Below are 26,558 nucleotides of genomic sequence, written 5' to 3' on the forward strand. Positions count from 1 at the left end.
TGGAATCTGATTTGAAATATGCTTTTCTTTCCTCCTCCCTGAATTGCTGAAGAGCCTGTCTAACTCATCAACAGAGTTGTGTGCCAATCTTACCAAGTATATTTTCTTCTGTCTCCTAACATCATGAGTTGGTCTGCTTTACTATGGTTGTGCTGATGTGTGTGAGTGTATGTCTGTGAATCAACTGAGGTGGTTTTCAGGCAGTCAGTGAAATAACCTAAGCAACAGATGTTAGAAGATAGAATGAAGGTTAAGGGTTCAAAGAATATTGTTTATAGTAAGAGAAAATTTGGTTACTTAGAAATGCAGACAGTTTTTGGTTAATACTCAGACACCACAGAGGCTGAGGGATGCTACTTTTTATCTGCTGCTGTTTGTAGAAGCATGTAATAAACATCATTACGAGAAACCACCATCCTATCTTGATGACTGTCTGCTTATCCCAACTTTATTTTCACTCGTCTGGGATGACCTCTTAACTGGATAGAGTCCAAAGTTGGTGTAATCGGGTGGAAACCACATGCAGTAAAAGTTTAAATGTATTTATTCAAGGTCTAAAACCATAAATAGTGCTGACTTTAAAAGGATATTTTACTCAATTCAATTTAGGTTTTCCATTCCTCTTTTCCAAGGAATGAGCATCATTTTTCAGTAGAAGACAGCAGACAAATAACCTGCCCCCAAGCATCTACTGTAATTTACTGACTGCTGTCAGACACATTGATGAGCTCTGTGTTGACTTGCCCTCCAGTTTTTCTTCACACCCTTCCTGTAAAACATATGACCTGCATTCTGTGCAAACCTTTGACAACCTTGGATCTAGAGTTTTCTCTGCCAGGAACTGTTGGCACTTGGTGTATTTCTTTGCCTCTTTTTCTTGTTAATGGAACAGGTTTTTTTTTACTGAAACATATTTTTGATTCTGTGCAAATGAATATTGAGGGCCTGGATTGTCTGTTTGTGCCATTTTCTAATTCAGAAACTTGATATCTATGCATGCATAGTTAAATGCACTCAGCTTCCTTCAGCAGCTTCCAAATGTCAGTGAAATGTTTTAAGTTCTTAATAATGGAAAAGAGCAAATCATTCTGTCAGGCCTTTTCTAACTTTGTTAGAGAATCCAGACAGTCTGCTGACCTGCCTTCAACTGAAGTTTTGGAGCTTTACTTCACAGTTCTACAGTGACTAGTTTAAAACCAATGAAGTACTTCTGATCAATTAGAAAAAGGCATATTTTGACCAAAATTTTAAAGTAGTTATATTGCATATTTGTGAATTGCTCTTAAGTGACCACTTAATAAAACAACTTGTAGTCCTTCAAACATGCTAATACATTTCATTTTCATGTTTGTGGGGTTTTTTTTAGTTTTTAAATTGTCCAATTTCAGAACTAGTTTTATATGTATGCCAAATGTAATATTTTCTGCAACAGTTCATCTAATTTTTTGAGGACTGACATAGCTCTTAATTTAACTCTTTCCTTCTGCAGTTAGTATTATGTGTTGCATGGGTGATAAAATTCTAAACATTTCTTCTTGTTTGATTGGCATTGCAATTATTTTCTTATGTTAATATCCAAGTCCTATTTCCTTTACTCCCTCTTTGTGTGAATTTGGAAATTGTCATGAAAATAACATAATCTAGCAATATTAAATTTAAAATCTGTTGTTGGATTGATGTTGTGACAAAATGAGATCAGAAGAGCCAACTCCCTCTTGAATATAGGAACTTTGGTGCTTCATCGTCTGTAATCCAGTGATAACGGCGCTGTCTTATTTTTTGCCATAGAGATAAATCTAACTTGTTTGAAGTGTCAATGGCAGACTTTGCCCCCAGTGATTGAATTTCTGATGATATTGGCAGTTTTTAAGAGGAAATGGTGTTCTGGCATGCTAGACGTGGAAAAGCAAGTCAAATATTTTTGTGGTTGTAGGTTCTATAAGACTATTATTTAAGTGCTGTCCAAGATAAATTCAGTATATCTTTTAGGATAGCTTTCTCCATTCTGCATTAGGGTATAGCGACCTAAATTCATAGTAAGTGTATAGTTTTCAGGTTGCTTTGTGTAGTATTCCTCTTGCCTGTTAATGAGTTACTCTTTGTATTATAGTGCCATGAGGTTTGTAAAATGTATTTTTAAATGTCTTTGAAAAGAAATTAATGAACCTGAGGAAGTTGCTCACCTGTTATATTGTAATGAAGTAGATTTTCTGTAATTGAACATTTGTTGAATGAGTTTTCTCATCCTCTACTAATCTCTTATTTGCATGCTGTCATTTTTCCATGCTGTTTTCTTTTGTTTGTTTCTAAGTTGGGCAAGCAATACCCTAGACTTGACTTTTTCCAGTGCAAATTTATTCGGGGCTGGTAGGAGGATTCATTGATGCAGGTTGACTTCATGTTTCCATCATCATGGACTATTTCCTCCATTGAAGACTGCTGTCAGGTTTGGTTATATTCTGCAACTAGATCCAGTCAGACTATTGAAAACAATCACACTATGTTGAGCTGTGGAGAATAGTTTTATTGCCAGATTGTATAATATTGGTGATCCTCCATATTGGGAAATGAATTGTGTCATGGAATGAAGGGCTGTCTGTTTTACCACCAGGATCTATAGTGAGGTCAGGTTCATCCTTTCATGAAAGGAAATTAGTTCAGCATCAAATCTACCATATTTTTCTTAATAATTATTACTGTACAACTTTGTCAGAAACGAGGAGCTGCCTGTCTTGCACTTCTTTTCGATCAGGATGCACTTGAATGGAATTTGAAGGGCTTTCAGCAAGAGAAAAAAACATGAAATAATTTGCCCAGAAGTCTGTGGTATATGCTCACTTTGTAGAAATACTTTTGATATAATTATGCAATGCTTAGATATTTAATAAGCACACTTTTGTGACAGGAGAAGTGTTTTAATAATGAGCATTATGTAAATTTATTTTGTTAAACATCTAACCAAAGCAAGTCAAAAAAGGAATGATTTTGGAATATAGTTCATTGGGTGAGTTTTGTTGCGCATTAGGTTTCAATGTTGAAAAATCTGTGTATTTTTGGGGTATTTTTATGCCCATTGGTACAAATTATGTATGTTTTACTGAAATTAAACTGGGAAAATAAAAGCTCTGTGAGCACTCATTTATCATCACACCTTAAATTATGATGTCATTACATTTTATAATTCATGCAATAGGTATATTGTTTAACCTGTGCAATCTTTTGAGTTTTCTTACAAAATCTATTTAATAAGTTTGATTTATGTAATTCCTGTGCAAACTTCCCATTTATTCCAGAAAAAAGCACTAGTTCATGTCTATTTATGTCAACAAGGTTTGCAGTAATTATTAGAGGTTGCTGTGTAGGCTTGCAATCTGCTGTGCTCAGTATTTATCTTTGACATATTGATTACATTGGGCTCTGTGATACTTAGGCAAACTAGATCAATGAAGGACAAAAGTAAGGATTCTGCTGTTCATATTAGTGTTATGGAAATTTCAAGTCTTAAATCAGTAGATTTGTAGACCTCAATTTCAATGAAACATATACATTGTTGGATGAAGAATTGCCTTGGCTCAAATTGACCACATTCCACTCTCTTAGTGATTACACCCAAAACAAGTATTATGGCAGAAGTAATCAACCATGAGATGCTACATTTACCAAAACTCATATCATATAATTTACTTGCATGCTATATTCCAAGTTATAATTTTAGAAAATTAATACTCTTACATCCCAAATCTGATTTGCCTCATACTTAGAATCTGTGTCAATAATAAATTGGATCTAATAAATCATAGTATTTAACTTGAAGTCCCTTCCTGCATTGTTTTTGTCCCATGTAAAATAATTTGCATTCTTTAGACTGAATTTCATGGTCTGTCTTTCTGCCTAATTATCAGGTGTATACAAAGCCTCGTGGCTTATTCTGTTCAACAATATAGTTTGAAGCTTTCATTAGCTTTGATGTTTATAATTCCAGCCAAGCTGTGATTATGCTAAGAATTATCTTTGATAGAAAGAGAATAGCTCTAAAATTTATAAATGGTTAATCTCTTTTCCTGAGTATAGAAATGTTAACTGAGGAAAAGACTCAAATATTGAACCACAAATTAAAGGAGATAGAAAATAGGAGTACAAAAATCTTACATCTGTATTATGTAAGTGTATTCTAATTAGTTGTCATTTTGGTGTAACGCTGCTTTGTTCTGTTAAAACAAGTACTTATCAAGTCCAATTCCTCTTTGTTGAAAAGACAATGCAGTTTTAATTTAAAAAGAGAGATTCTGCAGATGCAGGAAATCCAGAGTAACACACACAAAATGTTGCAGGAACTCAGCAGGTCAGTTAGCAACTATGGAGGGGAATAGATGTCAACTCTTTGTTGTTCTCCATAGATGCTGCCTGATTTGCTGAGTTCCAGCATTTTGTATGTGTTACTCCAGTTTTAATAAATACTGTCAGAAGTCTGCAATTATATTTCAGATCATATTTAAAAAGGAAAGCACTATTAATTTTTATTTGTTTTATTTCGAGACTGAATGTTTGGATGAATGATCTTTGTCCATCATCTCAATTTGATTCTACTGAAAAAGAGATACAATCCAAAAACAGGATCATTGCCCACCAAGTCCTAGTTGACCAACAATCACCCATTTGTACTATTCCTACATGAATCACTTTTTAAAATAAAATCTATGTATTGCCACTTAAAAGTGGAATAGGAAACCTTTCCCTAACCAATCAAATTCCTTCCCTGTTTCATATGAGTGTCATATGAATAGTCCATTCACTATTCTCAATTTCTGGGGTCAGTGTGTGCTCAGATCTTAGGATGCTTTTATTAGTTGGCACCATAGTGGTGTCTGCTAGGCAAGTCATAAATAAGATGAGACTTCCTGTTGACATTTGTGAAGGGAGGGACGTGTAGCAAGAATGAAGCCCTTTTATTTGTACTGGAGTCTCCAGAACTATACATTTGTCCTCCTTCCCATCATGCACAAACAAGCAGGAACAGTGCTCAGACTTAGCAGATGTAATTCATCAAAAGCAGCAATGATCTTTGCCCTGGGATGTCCCTAGCAGCGACCATAATAAGGTCAATTTGTTAGTGCTTAGACACAGATGGCTGAAGCAATTCATGTTGTTACTTCATTGACATGACTTAAGTGTGCCATATTGAACTTTGAATAAGACCATGTCTTCGCTGTATGGTCAGTGCTTTTTAAATGTCTTTTGCCCTAATTTCTTTATATTCCCTGTTTGCTTTGTGAAGCCACATGAATGATTGATATTTTTAATATAAAAAGCAAATAGTTTCTATACACATTTCCAAAGCTGTTGAAGAATTATTATTCAAGTTGCTTCTATTACAGTGAGTTAACGACCAGGTTTGCGGATACAAGAGATTGGGCATGTTTTAGAAGGTAGATCACAAGTGAAATGCCCTGTTTTCTTCAGCTTGTCTTTCGGACCATGTAGGCCCAAATAAATTTTGGCAATGAGTCTGATGGTAGCTTGTTCCAACACACCAATTGTTTGTCCCTCTGTATAGATACTGCCTAACCTGCTGAGTTCCAGCATTTTGTGTCCATTGCTTAGGTAACTTTTTTGTTTTTATTTTAATCTAGTCTGTTCATGGCTCATAACAACTGAAATGTCAGAATGACACATTAGTGATAATCTGCTGTTATTTGTGTTCATGTTATTTTTGTATTAGGTATTCCACCAGTGGAGAGTAATGCTGGAACAGACCAGTGTTGCTCTCCACTAGTGGAATACCTAATACTGAAATGGCTGATATGGGCATCAGGTATGGCATCGAGAAAGTAGCAATTTGATTGTTTTCATGTTGCTCAATTTTGATATTTCAAGAACATTTCTTTTAAAGGGAAACTTGTACACTCGAAATGTTCTCTGTGTGAAGTGGCCATTTATTCAAAAGATATTGGAGGTCTTATCCAAGGTCTGTGCTGATGTGGCCAGTTTCTGGAAATGAAAAAGGCCTGAACTTGTAATTGAAATCTGCAACTCTGTTAACCATTTCTCTTTCAACTTTTCTCCCACCTCATAACATTTATGTCTCATAAGAATATATTTCCAGTCTACTTTCTTCAACGGTTTCAGCACGTACTGTTATTTTTAAGCCTCCAATTTTTGACTCTCCTCTTCTCTAATCTTATCTCCATCACACAAGTGGGAAATTTTTGCCTATCATTCACCTGGAGCGAGCAATTGCTTTCATAGTAAAATAGTTAACTGACTCTGTTTGGACTTTCATGTGAATAAGGACGAGAAATCAGCATCACCTGCATTGAATTGTACAATGGTGGCCATTTCTGAATTTGGTGCAAACATTTAAGAAAACCACTGCTTGAGAATACAGTTTTAAAATTGCAAGTTTCAGTAAATTGTTCAAGCAATGCAAAAAGCAAGGCTTTAGACTTGGCTACATGCCTCTTCTGAAAAGAACCTCAAGATTGTCTGGCAGGTGGTTAATGGCAAAGTCTGAGGTTTGAAAGGCAGACACTAAAGTTGCATTTGTGGCTTTCTTTAAAAAAAATTACACCAGTGAGATGCATCAGTTTCTAATGATATTTGGAAACAATTTGTGCAGCATTGAGGTCTCAACAAGCAATGCTTCCTTTTGTATTTAATTAAAGGAAATGTCTTAAGCATATAGTTTTGTGGTCACTATCGTCATTCTCATCAACATTTATTTAATCAGTCCTTAATTTCCCTGAGCTGTTGGGTTAGGGAAAAAGCTGTTAAAGTGGGAGCATCACACAATGAATTAATGCAGGAAACTGATAATCTAGTTTATTTACAGCATGGGGATATCACCAGTAAGACCAGCATTTATTGCTCATCCCAAATTGTTGTGGTGTTCTCATGTTCCCTTCTGTTCCTTCCTCAATATCACAGTTTTGGGGGTACCTCAGTGAGTGACTATACTGCACTTGAAGGATGGCACATTCTACAGCCATGTGCATTGGTGTGGAGAGAGTGAATGTTTTGAATGCTAGGTTGAATTAGCAAGTAGGCTGCTTGGATGTCTGGATACCTCATGTTTTTGAGTGTTTGAGTTACGCTCAGCCATGCACACAAAGTGCTGGAATAGCTCAGATGGCAGAAGAATAAACAGTCAATGTTTTGGGCCAAGCCTTTTCATCAGGACTAGATAGGAAGGGGGGAAGAAGCCAGAAATGAGAAGGTGGGGAGAGTGGAAAGGAGTACAAGCTGGCAGGTGATAGGTGAGACCAGGTGAGGGGGAAGGTGGGTGGGTTGTGGAGAGAGTATGAAGTAAGAAGCTGATAGGGGACAGGTGAAAGAATCTGATAGAAGAGGACACTGGACCATGGAAGAAAGTGATGGGGAAGGGGCACCAAAGGAAGATGGGTAGGTGAGAAGAAAAGGCAGAGATGGGAGAAATTACTGGAAGTTAGAGAAATTGAAACCCAGTAAAATACCCAGCCTCTAACTTCTCTAGTAGTCATGGTACTTGCCTGGCTGGTCCAGTTAAGTGTCTGGTGTATAGGTGCATAGATGGAGAAAACCTTGACAGTATTAAAGAGAAGAATGGATGTTCTTATTGGAAGTGGTCATTGTCAAGCACTAGTGCCATTTATCAACCCATGCCTGAATAACTTCTAGGTCTTGCTCCATGGAAACATTGACTTGCTTTGTTGTCTGAGGAACTGCAAATACAATTGCACATTGTGCAATCTTTACTGACACTTAATGCTTTTGACCTAATTGTAAAAGGAAGTGACCAATAACACAGTTGAAGGTGGTTAGCCTAAAAAGGCAGTTAGTATCTCAAGTACTCCTTATTTGAACAACTTCAGCATGTTTCATTAGATGGACTAAGCTGAAGGTTAATTGTTCTCCTAGTAAAGATTACTTTACTAAAGATTAAAGATTACCCAAAACATTTTCCATTGATGCTGCCTGGCCAAGAGTCTCAATACCGACTGTACTCTTCCGTAGATGCTGCCTGGTCTGCTGAGTTCCACCAGTGTTGTGTGTGTGTGTTGCAGAGAAATGTTTTGTTTTGCATCAGTGACAAACATGGTCTGAGATGTGCTTGGATAGTCGCAAGTGTCGTCATGCTTCCAGCACCAACTGAGCTCGTTAATAGTTTACTCACCCTAACCTATTCGTCTTTGGAATGTGGGAGGAAACTGGAGCACCTGGGGGAAGACCATATGGTCATTGAGAGAACGTGCAAACTCCTTACAGAAAATGAACCGCACTTTTACAGCTGACACTGTAAAGTACTTCCCTAATCACCTAGCTACCGTACCAATCTATAGGATGTATGGCAAAACCAGTACGTTTGGTAATGCCTCTGCTGCTGCCAGTAGCTTTGGCCTTGTTTGCTGCTGTATTTAGAGCTGCTGATGGCAGTTAAAGTTTGCTGTTAAAATTCCATCATGACTTGCAAGAGCCTTTGTTACAAGAGTGCGAAAATCCCAAACCTTGAGCACAATCCGAGGTAAAATTAATTTTCTGATCCCAAGTTTGGCAGTGGAGTTAATGTATTTGACTGTATGGAGGACTGGTTAAAATGTAAAAGGCACTTCATTGAAGCTATACACACAGCATAATTCAGTCACCTGTTCCCTAGGATTTCTAGTAAGAATCCCAGTTCAGCTATGACTCAGTGGTTGCACCATAGGGGAAATTTTCTGTTCCAAAACACATAAATTACTATGAGCTGTCATTTCTGAGCATGACATAAAAATATTCTTCCTGGGTGAGGAGACTAGAACATCAGGGGCCACAATATCGGAATAATGGGTAGACAAGTTAGAAGTGAAACAAGAAGGAATACCTCTTTGGAAGCCTCTTCCTTGTACGGCTGCAGAGATGTGGTCTTTGCCAGTTGCAGTTTTGAATGCAGATGCCTGGACATGAGAGAAGTCAGGAGATAGAGAAACAGCATGAAATAATCAGCCACAGTATTGTTGAATAGCAAACAAGACTCAATGGTCCATAAGACTTTACTTTATTTCTTGTATTCTTATGTTCAGAACAAATCTTGCATTTCACTGAGTGGTGAGGTCAACTCATTTAGTTGGGGGAAATGTGATGAGTAGAACTCAAGGCTAAAAAGGGCTTTGAATGTAGTAATATGTTCCTTTTCAATGTGTAAGTATCTTGCTATAAATATGTTAATACTGAGAATTTTTTTTCTGGTGAAACTAAACAGCCCGGATTTTGCAAAGGGCAGCCACTGTGACAATTGCTCTTGCTTATTGGCTCTCAAATCTATTAAGTATTTGGGGGAACAGTTTAGGTGTCTCACCTTCAAAGCTGATTTGTTATCTGGTTATGTGAGTTGTGTAACCTATTAATCTCCTTGACAAATCAGGTTGAAAAATCATTTAGCTTGTGCAGAATCCGAAACAAGAAAAAGTGTTGAGATGGTTTAATTTGATTCTAAAATATTTAGAGGCTGTGAAATAGAGATCATATATTTTTTTTAAAAACAAAGTGCTAATTTTCTTTTAACAATTAAAGGCTAAAAAATTGAGACATAAAAAAATTTCTTCAAATTGCCACACTGTTTGTTGGTCTCATTATGAGTTGCCATAAATGAGATACTCTCATGTCTAATTTTGGTAAGTTTGGTGGTGGTTATCCATCATGTTCAACATTCACAGGAAGCCTGTACAGAAGAGTTTTTATAGTGGAAAAGCTGTCACACTGAGGCAGTGCCACTCTCTCAACTTCAGAAGTTTGGGTCCAGAGGTACAAATAAACAAGGGGTCTTCCATGGTTGCAGTGGATGACTATGACTTCTGTGCCTTGTTGTGGCCTTCACTGTGCTCAGAATGTTACAGTACTGTCTTCCTGGCCATTGGATCTCGCTGAAGATCTTTTCTGCCCAATCCACCAGGGCTGACTTTGCTGCTTGGAGCCACAGGTGAGAGATCAGTGTGTGCTGGGGACCAAAGGTGAGTGGGCTGCCCTGGAAAGGACACAACAAGCCCTTTCACCAGAGGTGCTACTCATCCCTGGACACACCTCCCCCCCCCCCCCCAAAAAAAAAACACCTCTTGGTGAATTTAGTGTTAATGCATTTGTAAAATATGGGAAACTCACACTGTCCAATTTGTTTCAAAACCGAGTCTTTTCAAGCGATGCTGATGCTACATTGCCTGTGAGTATAAGCATCCTAACTTCTGTAATTGGTATCAAATTTTGAAGCTTGATTGACTTTTTTTCTGAGTAATGTTCCTCATTTGAAACTCAGGATGCAAGTTGTGTTGTGCAAAGTTGTACTTGTCTGTTGAGTGGTATCTTGGTGTATGTGATTAATATATTAATTGGAGTATTTTCATTGTGCCAATAATGTGATCAGATTGGTGAAGCTTCATGGGATGTAGTCAAGTTGAGCAAGTGAGAAATAGCATAGCAGATGCAGTGCAGAAAACAGAAATTAGGGTTTCTCCCCAAATCAGTGAGCGATTAGGTAACGTTGATGTTCAAAAACATCTGAGACTCTCTGTATAAAAACTACCAAAAGTTAAAATATAGTTGCAGCAAGTGCTTAGGAAAGCAAGTGGTATGCTGGCCTTAATCAGAAACAGTTCCTACATGTGACTGTCCATCTTTGAATTCATAAATCACTACCCTAAAATTTGAGATACAAAATAAATTTCACTCCTGTGGAATTTGTGGGAAATAAGTTCGACAAAATGAAATGTTTCTTTTATATTTTGTACTAATTTCCTTACCTTTTTTTAAAATTTTTAGTCACTAAATAGTATGGGCCTCCTTTGTGATGTCCGCTGTAGTCCAAAAGCATGAATAGGGATCACAAGAGTGCAGTGCTGCTACACTTTTCATCTGCAAGGCATTTTTCTGACATGCTATATTGTAGGGAATCACTGGAGCCAAAGCCAACACCTTAAAGAAATCCATTGACCTTTATTCCACACACAAAATGCTGGTGGAACACAGCAAGCCAGGCAGTATCTATAGGAAGAAGTGCTGTCGACGTTTCGGGCCGAGACCCTTCGTCCTGTGTTCCACCAGCATTTTGTGTGTTGTTTGAATTTTCAGCATCTGCAGATTTCCTCGTGTTTGACCTTTATTCCACTTCCACTTTAACCCATTACAATAACCCCCCCCCCCCCCCAAATTCTAGCTATACCAACTTTTTCCCCATGGACCCAGATCCTCGAGCCCCATCCCCTTACCCGATAAGAGGCTGCGGAGAGCCTAGAGAGAGATGGAGATAGATTAAGAGAGCTGGTTAAATGTTTGCCTCAACTGTTAAATAGTGACACAGTCACTTCACCAATGGTAGAATTTCTCAGTGTGAAAGGAAAAATATCCTTTAGTGGTGCTCACCAACCTTTTTAAGCCCAATATCACCTACCTCCGCCTTAGTGACCTACTAAATTGTTTAGAGAAAAAACAGCTCAGATTGTACTTTCAACTTGAGCCCCTTTATTTGGGCTAATTGTATTTTAATTACATAAAATGCTTTTGTCAAACTTTCAAATTAATTTAACCAAGAAAACACTGTAACTAGCATATCAAAACAGGCCATAGTGGCATCAGGCTCATCCAATAATGCCTTGAATAAGCGGTGCTGAAGCACTTTTGCTCGAATCAAGTTTATTAGTTTGACCACCAGTGTCATTACATGAAAAAAGTCCATGACTTTCCCAGCCAAGGCCTGCTGATGAATCACACAGTGATAATCCAGGAAGTTGGGAAAATCAGGGTCATTATGGCACAGTGCTATAAAGACCAATGAGCACACCACGCATTGCTGGGGCCCCATCAGTAGTAATTGCCACCACTTTATGAATGGGGATGTCATTTTCACAGACTTATTTAAAAGTCATTGTAACTATCCTCACCTCTTGTTCTCTCCTTTAAGTGCAAAAGAGTGAGGAAGTCCATTTTTTGTATAATCCTGGAAAGCCATTCTGACAAATACAACAAGCTGAGCTGTTTGCATTACATCCAGGGATTCATCAAACTGTCGTGAAAAACTTTCACAGAGTTACAAGTTCTTTAACACGTGTCAACCCACGTCCTCTGAGCAGCATGTTTGCTTGGCCTTCAACCCTGATTTCAGCTCCTCAACTTTCCTGGTACTGGTAAACTTACTGAGACACTGGTTTGTGTTTCAGGGGTACGCAAGCTAATGACACCACTGTTTTTGTTTCCCATTTCTTGGACATTTGGGGAATGTTATAATTTAAAGGGGGAGAAAGGTTGTAATGTGAGCATTATAAAGAAAAGTTAATACCAATTAGGATCATAATAATATAGCAATACTCCCGCTACGGAAACTGTTTGTAAAGAGAGATTGTTTTTGGGGTTGCGGGGTTTTCCTTCCGGTCTTTTCTGCTGGGTGCACATTAGTGAAAACTTCATATGCGAATTATCGTTTTACCATCCTAGATAAAGTTGTTCCTTTTGGGCATGAAGTTGTCAAGTGGTCCTTTTTCAAAGTAGAAGTTACTACATATTTGCATCAAAGTGTTTATGAGGCATAATGTATTTGTGTATTTATTTTTGATTTTTTTTCGGGATCTACTGGGAAAGTCTCAAAGTTTGACCGCTCGATCGCGATCGACTGGTTGGCGACCACTATCCTATAGGATAAGATTCAATGGGAAAAGGAGATTCCCATGCTGAAAACTATGACATTGATGGCTTTCTTGGAATGCAACCCCTCCATAGTGCAGGGGTCAACTTACTAGGATTTGAGTCAGAGGTAAAGATGTGTTGATGCAATTATTTAGTACATTGGTGACATTGCACCTGGACGAACGTGAATAGTTTTGTCACATTTTCCAAAAAAAAAATCATACTTTCCATTGAGGAAACACAAGATTGGCTCCAGGGATGGAAGATTCTCATTAGAAGGAGAGACTAAGCAGAGCTGGCCATTGCCCTTCTCAGATGAGGAATTTCTCTCTCAGAAATCCATGAATCTTTGAAGTTCTGTAACCCAAATGACTGGGCACTGAGTCATGTGGTATATTCAAAGCCAAGGTACATATTTTTATACTATAGAGGAATCGAAAGCTGTTGGCGGAGATGTGAAATTCATGCCAAACAGCAGATCGACCATGGTCTTCACAGTGGTAGAGCAGACTTGAGGTTGTCTTTGGGATGCTCCCTATTTCTTCTTCACTTGGAAGGTGTGATGTGTGTTTGCATGGCTGTGTCTACGATTTTCATTGTAATTTTGCACTAAGCAATATTTGTACTGCTGCCAGTTAAGCCCTGGCTCATTCATAGTCTAGTCTTTCACCAAGATGAAAGTAGCTTGTGGCCAGTAGCATGGGGAATTTTTATCCAAAAATAATAAATCTTGCTAATGTAAAAACTACTGGTGGAAAGAAAAGGCTGTTTTGAGTTTTGTCTGAGGGAAGGAGAAAATGTGCAGAGAATAACCAGAACATGTACTTAGTAAACAGTGTTTTATTTAATTTTTTTGCATTTTATATTTTCCATCTTTTTGGTCTCTGTGCAGAATTTGGAATCACCTCAGAGTCTTTCCAAGAGGCTAAAATGAGTTACAATGTAACCTGAAAAGTCCAGTGCCCTGATCTGTACAGCAGGTGCACTCTAAGTGGTTTCCTTTTGTTGATGTCAGCCAAAAGTTGGAGGCAAATAGATGGAATGCAAATCACACAGAAATTGCCATGAGAATCTGAATTTAAATTAAGCCATAATTTAAAACTAACGATTCTCTGATACAAAGTTAATTTTTGTTTTAAATTTCTCATTGTATTAAAAACCATTCCCTCACAAATTTAGAAACTATGAAAATTCATCAGTATTGTTAAAGCTGAAATTTTGGTCTTAAACTTTGTCTTTATTTATCACATAAACATCAAAACATACAGTGAAATGCTTAATTTATGTCAAGGATGTGCTGTGACAACCCGCAAATATCACTGTTTATGGTGCCAACATAACATGTCTGTAACTTATCAACCCTAACTTGTATATCTTTGGAATGTGGGTGGACATTGGAAGAAACCCACACAGTCACGAGGAGAGCGTATAAACTCCGTACAGACAGCATCGGGACTTGAAGCCCAGTCTTACAGATGACTGTGCAAAAGGTTATACTAACCACTACACTACCTGTTTGCCTTTTAAACCCCCTCCCTTTTTTTTTCAGTGTTTATTTGTTTCAGAAAATAGCTTACTGCACAGACTAAATGTGAAAGCTTTAAGTACTACAATCCCAAAAGTGAAACTTATTTAATTTGAAATTGTTCTTTAGACTAACTAAGCAGTTTTAAACAGAGGCACAAAAGTTTATTATCCTTCAAATTATAGCTATTTAAAACACACTGTTAAAACAATGAATCAAAAGTACCTGAAAGGCCATCTGTTTATGAGCTGCAGAGATTTGCAACAATTGCCAAAGATTTTGCTCATTTTATTGCCAATGGGTAGTACTGAAAAATTCCCTCATTCCTGTGGTCAGTCAGCCAGGAACACTGTCCCAGCCAGGTTGCTAATATAAACAGCATTTTGTCAGTAATAGGCTCTTGCCAATCAGTTACTTGGAACATAACGTGGTGCAGAACTTAGATCAAAGGTGTAAGGATTGGCATGATGTTGTATTTTGAAATGGTACTCTTAAATCTGAGAAGTTCTTTTTGGCCTTGGCCTTGATGATTGGTGGAAGCAAGAATCAGCAGTCCAGAATTACTATTGCTTTCAGAATGACCCTGTTTAGTCTATAAATGTTTTCTCATGCAGCTGCTGTATTAATTAGATTACGGGTTAGACTGAAGAAGGGTTTCTATTTGGCAGACGTTTTGTTTTCTCTTCTGTCTCTGTTCTCTTGCTCTTTACCAGGGCCTCTGCTGTAAAATCCCAAGATCTGCGATCAGCATCGTTTTAGAATGACCCCACAAGTATTTAACTCAAAACATTGTTTAAAATTGACCAGTTGGATCACCCATGCTGTCACTCCTCAGAATAGGGATTTGAGGCTAGGAGAGTTGTTGCTGGGAGAATTACTTTTCAGTCACTAGAAGAGGGAAAATATACTCTTGCAGTGCTTTTTGCAACCTCAGGATCCAGAAGCAAATTGTGGGCGGTGATGTGCTTTTGAAGCACATCCCATTTCCCCAGTTCCTGCATTTCCCATTCACCATCTAAACTACATAGAAAGCAAAGGGCATATAATTTACTTTAATAAACTTAATATATTGACATTATTTTTGTGAGCTGTCCAGCAGTATCCTTGCGAATTTTGACACAAAACAGCAGATTTCACTATGTTTTGATGTACCTGTGACAAATTAAGCTAATCTTAAAAAAAGCTAAACTGGAGTTTGTACGTTCTCTCCATGACTGTGTGGGTTTCCTCTGGGTGCTCCAGTTTCCTCCCACATTCCAAAGATGTACGGTTAGAGTTGATGAGTTGTGAGCGTGCCATGTTGATGCCGTAAGTCGGGGGGGGGGGCGGGCTGCCCAGCACAATTCTCACTGATTTGCTTTGACACAAATGACGCTTTTCACTATATGTTTTGATGTACATGTGACAAATAAAGCTGATGTTTATAATAGTTATGAAGGATGCTATAGGGTGTGAACGTAGACAAAAGAGCAGAAAAAAATATGAAATGTCTAGCAGCAGGACTGGTAAATCTTAAACAATGTATTGAGTTAAGTACTTGTGGGGTCATTCTAAAACTCCCGATTTGTATCTCCCCTCAGCCTTCTCCGTAAAGGAAAATTAGGACAACCAACAAGACTGCTGTCTCACTGCTGGAAGACTTGGTTGGGTTCATTCCTGGCCTGTTTTCTCTGTAGTGTTTGTATGTTTTCCATGACTGCATGGATTTCCTCCAGGTGCTCTTGTTTGCAGATAAATGGCAGAAGTAGGAGGGGAATTGATGGGAATATGGGGAGAATAAGATCTGTCCTGAATGTCTTACCCTGTATCTTGGAACTGTCCCCCAGTTCTAGACTCAGAATCAGGTTTAACATTGCTGACATATATTGTGAAATTTGTTTTGCAGCAGCATTACAGAACAATACATTAAAAATAATAAATTGCAATAAATATATTTTAAAATTTTAATTAAATAAGTAGTGCAAAAAGAGCAAAAATAGTGAGTAACACACACAAAATAGTGAGGTAGTGTTCATGGATTGATTCATTGTCAACTCCCAATGAGGAGAAACAACCTCCTTACAAGTCTCATCAGTTTTCTATAGTTTAATGAGATTTCCTCATTCTTCCAAACTTCAATAAATACAAGCATAGTTAAACCAATCTATCCTTATACAGCAGTCCTATCTTCCTAGGTGTAAATCATTCTTAATCTCCAGCAAATTAAGCACAGATATCTGTTGGAAATAGTTCATGCAATTTACAGCTTTTGTGGAGGTGAAGAGAATGGATCTGTCTGATTTTGCATGTTTTGATGGTGTGTAACTCACTCTCTGCTATGAACAGTTCTCTACCAGAACAATCTTTAGGTTCATTTTAAAGTGCTTTTGTCTTCATCTGTCTTCTGTTTTTCTGTCCAGTCGCCAGAACCACCTGAAGGAACAGCAACAGCAGCAGCAACCCCCTCCAGCTCCTCCAATTCTCCTGCCTGATGAAGCTGAATGCCTCACCGTGCCTAGATATAAACGAGACTTAGTCCAAAAGCTCAAGATCCTCAGACAAGAGCTGTCACAGCAACAGCCCCAGGCTGGTCACTGTCGCATTGAAGTTTCCAGAGAGGAGATTTTTGAGGTAGAGACTCTTTATTCTGTCTTGAAAGTTCTAAAACAGTACAGCTGTTGGTAAATGGCTTTGGGCCATGATATTATTTATTTCTGTGAAGGTTTTTGGGAGGCTATAGCACTGTTTCTAATTGCAATAAAAGAAATGATACTGTTTCCAAACATAGGCTCTTGCCTGACAGCCTGCATAGAGCAGTGTAAAGAACATTTGTCCCCAAGACAAATGCTCTGCATGGTGCCTATATAGATAGGGTGTATCTAGCTGGTTGATATCTGGCAATCCTGATTGCATGTGCTGCCTGCCCTCTACTTTAAACTTTCATGGAATGTCCGATCGATCTTTATTTCATCATCAGGATATGTCCTTTTATCAGAAGAAGACTATGTTCCAATTTGCAGTGCAGTTTTTAAGTTGTTTTAATCCTTTAAATTGAATAGTTTTGTTCAAAATTAACTTGTCTTAGAATTACATAAATGATAATCACCTTCCCAAGATTGGAAACATTTAGAAAATGCATCATAAAGACAAGATTCTTCAGATATTGCAAATCCAGAATAACGCACACTCATGGGAGCAGGCTCAAAAGGTTAGGCAACATCTATGGAGAGCAATAAACAATCAACTTCCTCAGATCTTGGCCCAAAACCTATTTCTTTGCCTCCATTGATGCTGCCTGACCTGCTGATTCCTCCAGCATTTTGTGTGTGTTACACTTTCTAATTGAGTCTTTTTGTACATCAGTTCCTTTTCTTTCAAGTTGGCTCACAAAGAAGAATTGTCTATATAGTTGAAATAACAATAAACTGAACCTTGATCTAGTACTTGCACTTCTGCTTCAAGTTATACTTACTTGCCTGGACAAATTTGAAGGTGAGTGGTTGCAGAAGAATATTGATTAAATTTCTGTGTGTTCAATTTTAATTGTAGCAGTACGGTTGTGATGGCCAGGATTCCTAAGTGACAGTCTGCTTTTTGCTGTTAGGAAATGCTACCAATATGCTTCATTCTTTCTTAGGCTCCTTCCTTCTCACACAAGTTTCCTGGAGCATTTAGTACCTCAGGAATACTGAATGGGTCACATCTTTTTAAAACTACCTGCACCACAAGTACATAAAATAGTACAGGCTATTTAGGATTATGTTCGTTGACTGAACACAGTTGATTGCCTATATATTCATGTGGATAGGCAATGCTTGTGAGTTGGAAGAGAAGGTGCTGATTATTATTTGACATTGGATTTTATATCATGTAACTGGGCTTAGGGTTAAGCTTTACTTAATGGACCAATAAATGTTTTGTTGTAGGAGTCTTACAGGCAAGTAATGAAAATGAGACCAAAAGACTTATGGAAACGGCTAATGGTGAAATTCCGTGGTGAAGAGGGATTAGATTACGGAGGTGTTGCTCGGTAAGTGATTCCCAGAAAATAAAGCATGTTGGATATTTTTCCTTTGTCCCTCTTGATGTCAGTCCCACCTCCAGAAAGTTGAATTTGTGTTTCCTTTGAAAATGAAGGTGAACGGACAGCTTTCATGGTTCAGCACAGACCTCTAAAATGTATCATTTTAGAAGGTGACATTTCTTGCAGCACCCTCTCCTTCTGGTTAAACTGATTTATCCACTGTTCACCCTGAGCTGGGCAATCCAGGGATCCAGTTGGATAATTTTGAGCATGTTATTTGCTGCTTCCCTTTGGGAAATGTTGATATATACTGCTTCCATGAGTATTATGTGATTATAAATCATTGAAACTCTACATAAGGCCTGTGGTCTGCCTCCAGAATGCAAGGTATTTCTTTCCATTTGACCCAGTTCCTCTCTTGTGGCAACATGTCTTGTGATTAGTTCAGATGTTTCCTTGCAGATACCAAACCCTTATTGCTCAAAGGTTGACAACCTAAAATGTAACAGTGGGATTTGACAACCCCCAACATAAACATTCTAGTCATCAATTTGCAACAATGTCAGTGCTGATTGAAAGTGCTGGGACCAATGAGATTTTTCATCTTTCAGTGATAAAGTGAAGCTTGTAAGCAATTCCCTCATCTCCAGATAATCTAAATTTGGCATTAATAGATTAAATATTGAACTGAATTGACTTTATAACTTACATCCTTCACATACACAAGGAGTAAAAATCCTTACGTTATGTCTCCATTTAAATGTGCAATGTGCAACCATAGTAATTTATAATAAATAGAACAGTCAATGTAATACAGAGTACACTCAAATCAGTATGAGATCATTAGTCTGATGGCCTGGTGGAAGAAGCTGTCCCAGAGCCTATTGGTCCTGGCTTTTATGCTGCAGTACCACTTCCTGGATGGTAGCAGCTGGAATAGATTGTGGTTGGGATGGCTTGGGTCCCCAATGATCCTATGGGCCCTTTTTACACACCTGTCTTTGTAAATGTCCTGAATCATGGGAAGATCACAACTATAGATGCGCAGGGCTGTTCACATCACTCTCTGTAGAGTCCTGAGATTAAGGGAGGTACAGTTCCCAGATGGTGATGCAGCCAGTCAGGATGCTCCCAATTGTGCGCCTGTGGAAAGTTCTTAGGATTTGGGGGCCCATACCAAACTTCCTCAACTGTCTGCGGTGAAAGAGGCACTACTGTGCCTTTTTTACCACACAGCTGGTGTGTACAGACCACGTGAGATCCTCGGTGATTTGGATGCTAAGGAACTTGAAGCCATTTACCCTGTCAACCCCAGGTCCATTGACGTCAATAGGGGTTAGCCCATTTCCATTCCTCCTGTAATCCACAACCATCTCCTTTGTTTTTGCGACATTGAGGGAGAGGTTGTTTTTTTCTTTTTCAATCTTTTTATTGAATTTCATACATAAAAAAACATAACATAATAATGAATAGGTTATAAATGCATAAGACTTGAAATTGAATTAATAGTAGGATAACAATATCCTATTAAAATATCAACAGAAAAACAATACATTGTAGCGGTGTGCTACAAACAGCGCTAAAATTACGACACAGAGTCGGTAACTGCAGTCGAAGGAAAAACTTTATTCGAAAACTTCAGCCTCACTTTTAAGCCTCTGTCAACCGGCCCCCCATGGCGAAGAGGCTCCAAAGCTCTGTGCTCGCAAACCCCCGTAGGCTATCTAATTGTGAGTCGGTTCGCATACGCTAGGAAATGAGCCGCCACATAACCCCCCCCCAGAACCGGCGATACACCCCCCAATGTCCACAGCCTGGGCCAGAACCTGCTTGGGAGGTCGGCCTCTGCGCCGAGGCGCCGGAAACTCGGCCGGTTGCGCCAGGTCCACATGGGCCGGCTTGAGGCGGTCCACCGTGAAAACCTCCTCCTTCCCCCCAACGTCCAGCACGAACGTGGACCCGTTGTTCCGGAGCACCGTAAACGGCCCCTCGTATGGCCACTGCAGCGGTGGCCGATGCCCGCCCCTTCGTACAAACACAAACTTACAGTTCCGTAGGTCTTTGGGTACGCAGGTCGGGTGCCGCCCATGCTGTGAAGTGGGTATGGGGGCCAGGTTACCGAGCTTCTCGCGAAGTCTGCCCAGGACTGCAGCGGGTTCTTCCTCTTGCCCCCTCGGGGCTGGTAGGAACTCCCCGGGGACGGCCAGGGGCGCGCCGTATACCAACTCGGCCGACGAGGCGTGCAGGTCGTCCTTGGGCGCTGTGCGGATGCCGAGAAGGACCCAGGGAAGCTCGTCCGCCCAGTTGGCTCCTCGCAGGCGGGCCATGAGGGCCGACTTCAGGTGACGGTGGAAACGCTCCACTAGCCCGTTCGACTGTGGGTGGTAGGCAGTGGTGTGGTGCAGCTGAGTCCCCAAAAGGCTGGCCATAGCTGACCACAGGCTGGAGGTGAACTGGGCGCCTCTGTCGGAGGTAATGTGGGCTGGTACACCAAAGCGGGATATCCAGGTGGCGATCAGGGCTCGGGCGCAAGATTCGGAGGTGGTGTCGGTGAGCGGGACCGCCTCTGGCCATCTTGTGAACCGGTCCACGATAGTCAGGAGGTAACGCGCTCCGCGCGACACTGGCAGGGGGCCCACGATATCCACATGAATGTGGTCGAAACGCCGGTGGGCGGGATGGAACTGCTGCGGTGGGGCTTTGGTGTGCCGCTGAACCTTGGCCGTCTGGCAGTGCATGCACGTCCTGGCCCATTCACTGACCTGTTTGCGGAGTCCGTGCCAAACGAACCTGCTGGAAACCATCCGGACAGTTGTCCGGATGGAGGGATGCGCCAAGTTATGAATGGAGTCGAAAACACGTCGCCGCCAGGCTGCGGGGACGACCGGACGGGGCTGGTTGGTGGCGACGTCACAGAGCAGGGTCCTCTCACCTGGGCCCACGGGGAGGTCCTGGAGCTGCAAACCAGAGACTGCAGTCCTGTAACTCGGAATCTCCTCATCTACCTGCTGTGCCTCTGCCAGTGCCTCAAAGTCTACCCCTTGGGAAAGGGCATGAACGGTAGGGCGAGAGAGCGCATCCGCCACGACATTGTCCTTACCCGAGACGTGCCGGACATCCGTTGTGTATTCAGAGATGTAGGACAGGTGGCGTTGCTGGAGGGATGACCAGGGGTCGGATGCTTTCGTAAACGCAAAGGTAAGCGGTTTGTGGTCCGTGAACGCGGTGAAGGGCCGACCTTCTAGGAAGTACCTGAAATGCCGGATTGCCAGGTAGAGCGCCAACAGTTCCCGGTCAAAAGCACTGTACTTGAGCTCGGGTGGCCGCAGGTGTTTGCTGAAAAACGCCAGGGGTTGCCAGCGACCTGCGATGAGCTGCTCCAGCACCCCACCGACTGCCGTGTTTGATGCGTCCACTGTGAGGGCGGTAGGGGTGTCCATTCTGGGATGTACTAGCATTGCGGCGTCAGCCAAAGCTTCCTTCGTTTGAACGAAAGCGGCGGCGGACTCCTCGTCCCAGGTAATGTCCTTGCTCGGACCCGACATCAGGGCGAACAGGGGGCGCATGATCCGGGCAGCTGAAGGGAGGAAGCGGCGGTAGAAATTGACCATACCTACGAATTCCTGAAGGCCTTTGACCGTGGTGGGTCGGGGGAAGTGGCGGACCGCATCTACCTTAGCGGGCAGAGGGGTTGCCCCGTCTTTAGTAATCCTGTGGCCCAGGAAGTCAATGGTATCAAGTCCGAACTGGCATTTGGCAGGGTTGATTGTAAGACCGTACTCACTCAGTCGGGCGCAGAGTTGACGGAGGTGGGACAGATGCTCCTGACGACTGCCGCTGGCTATGAGGATGTCATCCAAATAGATGAACGCGAAGTCCAGGTCCCGTCCCACCGCGTCCATTAACCGCTGGAACGTCTGTGCGGCATTCTTCAGGCCGAACGGCATGCGGAGGAACTCGAAGAGGCCAAACGGGGTGATGAGAGCCGTCTTGGGGACGTCGTCAGGATGCATCGGGATTTGATGGTACCCTCGGACAAGGTCGACCTTGGAGAAGATCCGGGCGCCGTGCAGGTTTGCTGCAAAGTCCTGAATGTGCGGCACAGGGTAGCGGTCCGGTGTGGTAGCCTCGTTCAGCCTGCGGTAGTCGCCGCACGGTCTCCAGCCCCCCGTCGCTTTGGGCACCATGTGCAGGGGGGAAGCCCAGGGGCTGTCGGACCGCCGGATGATCCCCAATTCCTCCATTCTCTGGAACTCCTCCTTCGCCAGTCGGAGCTTGTCCGGGGGAAGCCGCCGAGCACGGGCATGGAGGGGTGGTCCCTGTGTCGGGATGTGGTGCTGTACGCCGTGCCTGGGCATGGCTGCTGTGAACTGCGGTGCCAGAACCGATGGGAACTCCGCCAGGACCCTGGTGAAGTCGTTGTCGGACAGCGTGATGGAGCCGAGGTGAGGGGCTGGCAACTGGGCCGCGCCCAGGGAGAACGTCTGAAAGGTCTCGGCGTGTACCAGTCTCTTCCTGGGCAGGTCAACCAGCAGGCTGTGAGCTCGCAAAAAATCCGCACCCAGAAGCGGTTGGGCTACGGCGGCCAGTGTGAAGTCCCACGTGAACTGGCTGGGGCCGAACTGTAGCTGCACCTGACGGGTGCCATAGGTCCTTACTGTGCTGCCATTCACGGCCCTCAGGGGGGGACCCGGTGCCCTGCTGCGAGTGTCGTAACTTGTCGGAGGTAAAACGCTGACCTCAGCCCCAGTATCGACCAAAAAGCGGCGTCCCGACCTGCTATCCCACACATACAGGAGGCTATCCCGATGGCCAGCCGCCGTAGCCATCAGCGGCGGCTGGTCCTGGCGTTTCCCGGGAACTTGCAGGGCGGGCGGCAACGGCGGGCTTCTGCGCCCCACCGCTGGTGGTAGAAGCACCAGTGGTCATTGGGCCGGGGGTTAGTGGGCTCTGCGGCCGGGCCTGGACTGGTTTGCTGCCGGGAGCGTGGCTGGGTGATCTGTGCGATGGACGCCCCGCTCACCTTTTTGGCGTTCCACAGCAAGTCCGCCCGGGCTGCCACCTTCCGGGGGTCACTGAAATCCGCGTCGGACAGCAGCAGGCGTATGTCCTCGGGCAGCTGCTCCAGGAATGCCTGCTCAAACATGAGGCCTGTGTGTCCCTCGGCCAGAGACAACATCTCATTCATTAAAGCCGATGGAGGTCTGTCGCCCAAGCCATCCAGGTGCAGTAAACGGGCAGCCCGCTCGCGCCGTGAGAGTCCGAAAGTCCTGAGGAGCAGGGCTTTGAATTCCGTGTACTTGCCATCTGCCGGGGGCGACTGTACGAACTCCGCGACCTGGGCCGCTGTGTCCTGGTCGAGGGAGCTCACCACGTAGTAGTAGCGGGTGTCTTCTGAGGTGATCCGGCGAACGTGGAATTGGGCTTCGGCTTGCTGGAACCATAGGTCCGGGCGCTGTGTCCAGAAACCCGGCAGTGTCAACGAAACCGCATGAACAGAGGCGGCGTCGGTCATTTCTGGTCCAAAAATCGTTTGGACCGTCGGGGTCACCAATTGTAGCGGTGTGCTACAAACAGCGCTAAAATTACGACACAGAGTCGGTAACTGCAGTCGAAGGAAAAACTTTATTCGAAAACTTCAGCCTCACTTTTAAGCCTCTGTCAACCGGCCCCCCATGGCGAAGAGGCTCCAAAGCTCTGTGCTCGCAAACCCCCGTAAGCTATCTAATTGTGAGTCGGTTCGCATACGCTAGGAAATGAGCCGCCACAACATTATCAATCAAGTCTATAATAATTATATGAGAAAAATAAGAATAATCGTCAAAAGAAAAAAGAAAAAATTATAAAAATACAAGCAAAAAATATATTAAGAAAAAAAAATACTAAACTAAACTAACATCGGCAATAATAACAGTTTATTTGTATATGATAGTGCCAAAAACTCCGGAACTCCATACCAGAACAAGAATAGACAGAGAGAAGGTCTGGGAGAGGTCAAATTAATTCATATGAAAATGTCGAATGAATGGTCCCCAAGTTTCTTCATATTTAACTGATGAGTCAAAAATAGTGCTTCTAATTTCTTCCAAGCTCAGATAAGAAATAGTTTGAGAGAGCCACTGAAATGTGGTAGGAGGATTTACTTCTTTCCAATTTTGCAATATAGACCTTCTGGCCATTAATGTTACAAAAGCAATCATTCATCTAATTGAAGGGGAAAACTGATTACCATCCTCATTTGGTATACCAAAAATTGCAGTAATAAAATGAGGTTGTAAATCGATATTCCAAATTGAGGAAATGGTAGCAAATATGTCCTTCTAATAATTATATAAGGTGGGACATGACCAAAACATATGGGTCAATGAAGCCACATCTGAATGACATCTGTCACATTGAGGGTTAATATGAGAGTAGAATCGAGCAAGTTTATCTTTAGACATATGAGCTCTATGTACAATTTTAAATTGTATTAACACATGTTTAGCACATATAGAAGAAGAATTAACAATTTGTAAAATTTTTTCCCATTTTTCTATTGATATATTATATTGAAGTTCTTTTTCCCATTCTTGTTTAATTCTACCTGATATTTCTGGTTGTATCTTCATAATCATATTATAAATAAAAGGATATTTTATCCTTGTTGGCTCAATTTGGTAGTTTTTCTGGTTATAAACTAAACTTGGATAAGAGTGATTTATTCCCTTTAAACGCGCAAACTTTATTGAATGAAAAGATACCATTTAAAGTTGTTGATGATAACTTTATCTATTTAGGTATAAAAATTACCAAGAAATATAAAGATTTATTTACATTGAATTTTTTACCTATGCTTTATCAAATTCAACAACTTACTACAAGATGGTCTCCCTTATCCTTATCATTAGTTGGTCGGATTAATGCTATTAAAATGATGATTCTACCGAAATTTTTATATTTATTTCAAGCTTTACCAATTTTTATTCCTAAATCTTTTTTTGATAACATTGACTCAAAAATTTCCTCATTTGTGTGGCAAAATAAAAATCCTAGGTTAAGTAAAAGGCAATTACAAAAATCTAAAAAAGATGGTGGTTTAGCTCTACCTAACTTTAGATTTTACTATTGGGCGAATAATATTCGTAACTTAATTTATTGGAAATCAGATTTGGATTCACCATTGTGCCCACACTGGGTAAATTTAGAATGCAATGAGGCACAGGGATATTCTCTATTCTCCGTTCTGGGTTCTTCTCTTTCTGCCGATTTAGTTAAATTCAATAAACAGATATCCAACCCTGTTGTCAAACATACATTACGAATTTGGTTTCAATTTTGTAAATTTTTTACTCTGAAAAACTTTGTTCTTGATAGCCCTATTTTACTTAATTTTTTTTTCAAACCTTCTTTGACAGATCAAGCTTTTAGCATATGGAAAAGGAAAAGTATAAAATGCTTTCGTGATCTCTTCTTTGAAGGTAGTTTGATGTCTTTCGACCAACTTTCCAACAAATTTGAGTTACCTAAATCTAACTTTTTTAGATATCTACAAATTAGAAATTTTTTACATAAAATTCTACCATCCTTCCCCAATTCAACCTCAATGGACTTTTTAGGTATGATTTTTACCTTAAATCCCTATCAGAGAGGTTTTTTTGACACCACTGTGTCAGAGAGATGACTTCTTCCCTGTAGGCCACCTCGTTATTTTTGATGAGGCCAATCAATGTAGTGTCAATCTGAGGTCCAGCACATTGACCCAGCAAGGAGTAATCCAGTCACAAACGAGAAAATCTGCAGATGCTGTATGTTGCAGGGAGTGATCCAATCTTGGAGCCAGTTTTAGATTCTGTAGATGGAGTTGGGAGATTTTAAGCCATCTAGCTCTGCCTCAGCTTATGGAACAGAGGCATTGTTTGAACTTTGCAAATGCTCGGAGAGGTAAAGAAAGAGAAAATCTGCATCTGCTGGAAATCCAAGCAACACACACAGAATGCTGGAGGAACTCAGCAGGCCAGGCAGCAACTATGAAAAAGAGTCATGTTGAAGGGTCTTGGCCCAAAATGTCGACTGCACCCTTTTCTATTGATGTTACCTGGCCTGCTGAGTTCCTCCAGCATTTTGTGTGTGTTGTAAGTAAGATTACTCTATCTTTTTTCCATATTCTGAAGTGTGAAAAATTACATTAGTTCTGTGATTGACCTGAGAGGATCCTGTTATTTGAGACTTTTTAGTTCAATAGTGGGTTAGTATGGTGGTTTTTCATTTTTTCCTAAAGCAACACTGAATGTTTGATGGTCTAATTATTCAATTAAACTAACTGTAAGCACTCTAGATTATATTCAGAGAAACATAATATGCAAGAAAAACAAATTGCTGGATGGTGATGTGGGTGTGAGTGCATATAATATGTAGAATATACAAGGC

The 26,558-nt window shown here is 41.2% G+C and overlaps 1 protein-coding gene across 1 annotated transcript in view; it reads left to right on the forward strand.

The window, feature by feature from the left end:
• The window catches only part of smurf2 (SMAD specific E3 ubiquitin protein ligase 2), a 229,678-nt gene that overhangs the window by 179,974 nt on the left and 23,146 nt on the right, over positions 1-26,558 (forward strand). The window contains exons 12-13 of the mRNA XM_059948311.1: positions 16,546-16,756; positions 18,052-18,155. Coding sequence (XP_059804294.1) covers positions 16,546-16,756; positions 18,052-18,155 — 315 coding nt within the window. The remainder of the gene's footprint in view (positions 1-16,545; positions 16,757-18,051; positions 18,156-26,558) is intronic.

Source organism: Hypanus sabinus, chromosome 23 (genome assembly GCF_030144855.1).
Source record: "Hypanus sabinus isolate sHypSab1 chromosome 23, sHypSab1.hap1, whole genome shotgun sequence".
In the NCBI taxonomy this organism is placed as follows: Eukaryota; Metazoa; Chordata; class Chondrichthyes; order Myliobatiformes; family Dasyatidae; genus Hypanus; species Hypanus sabinus.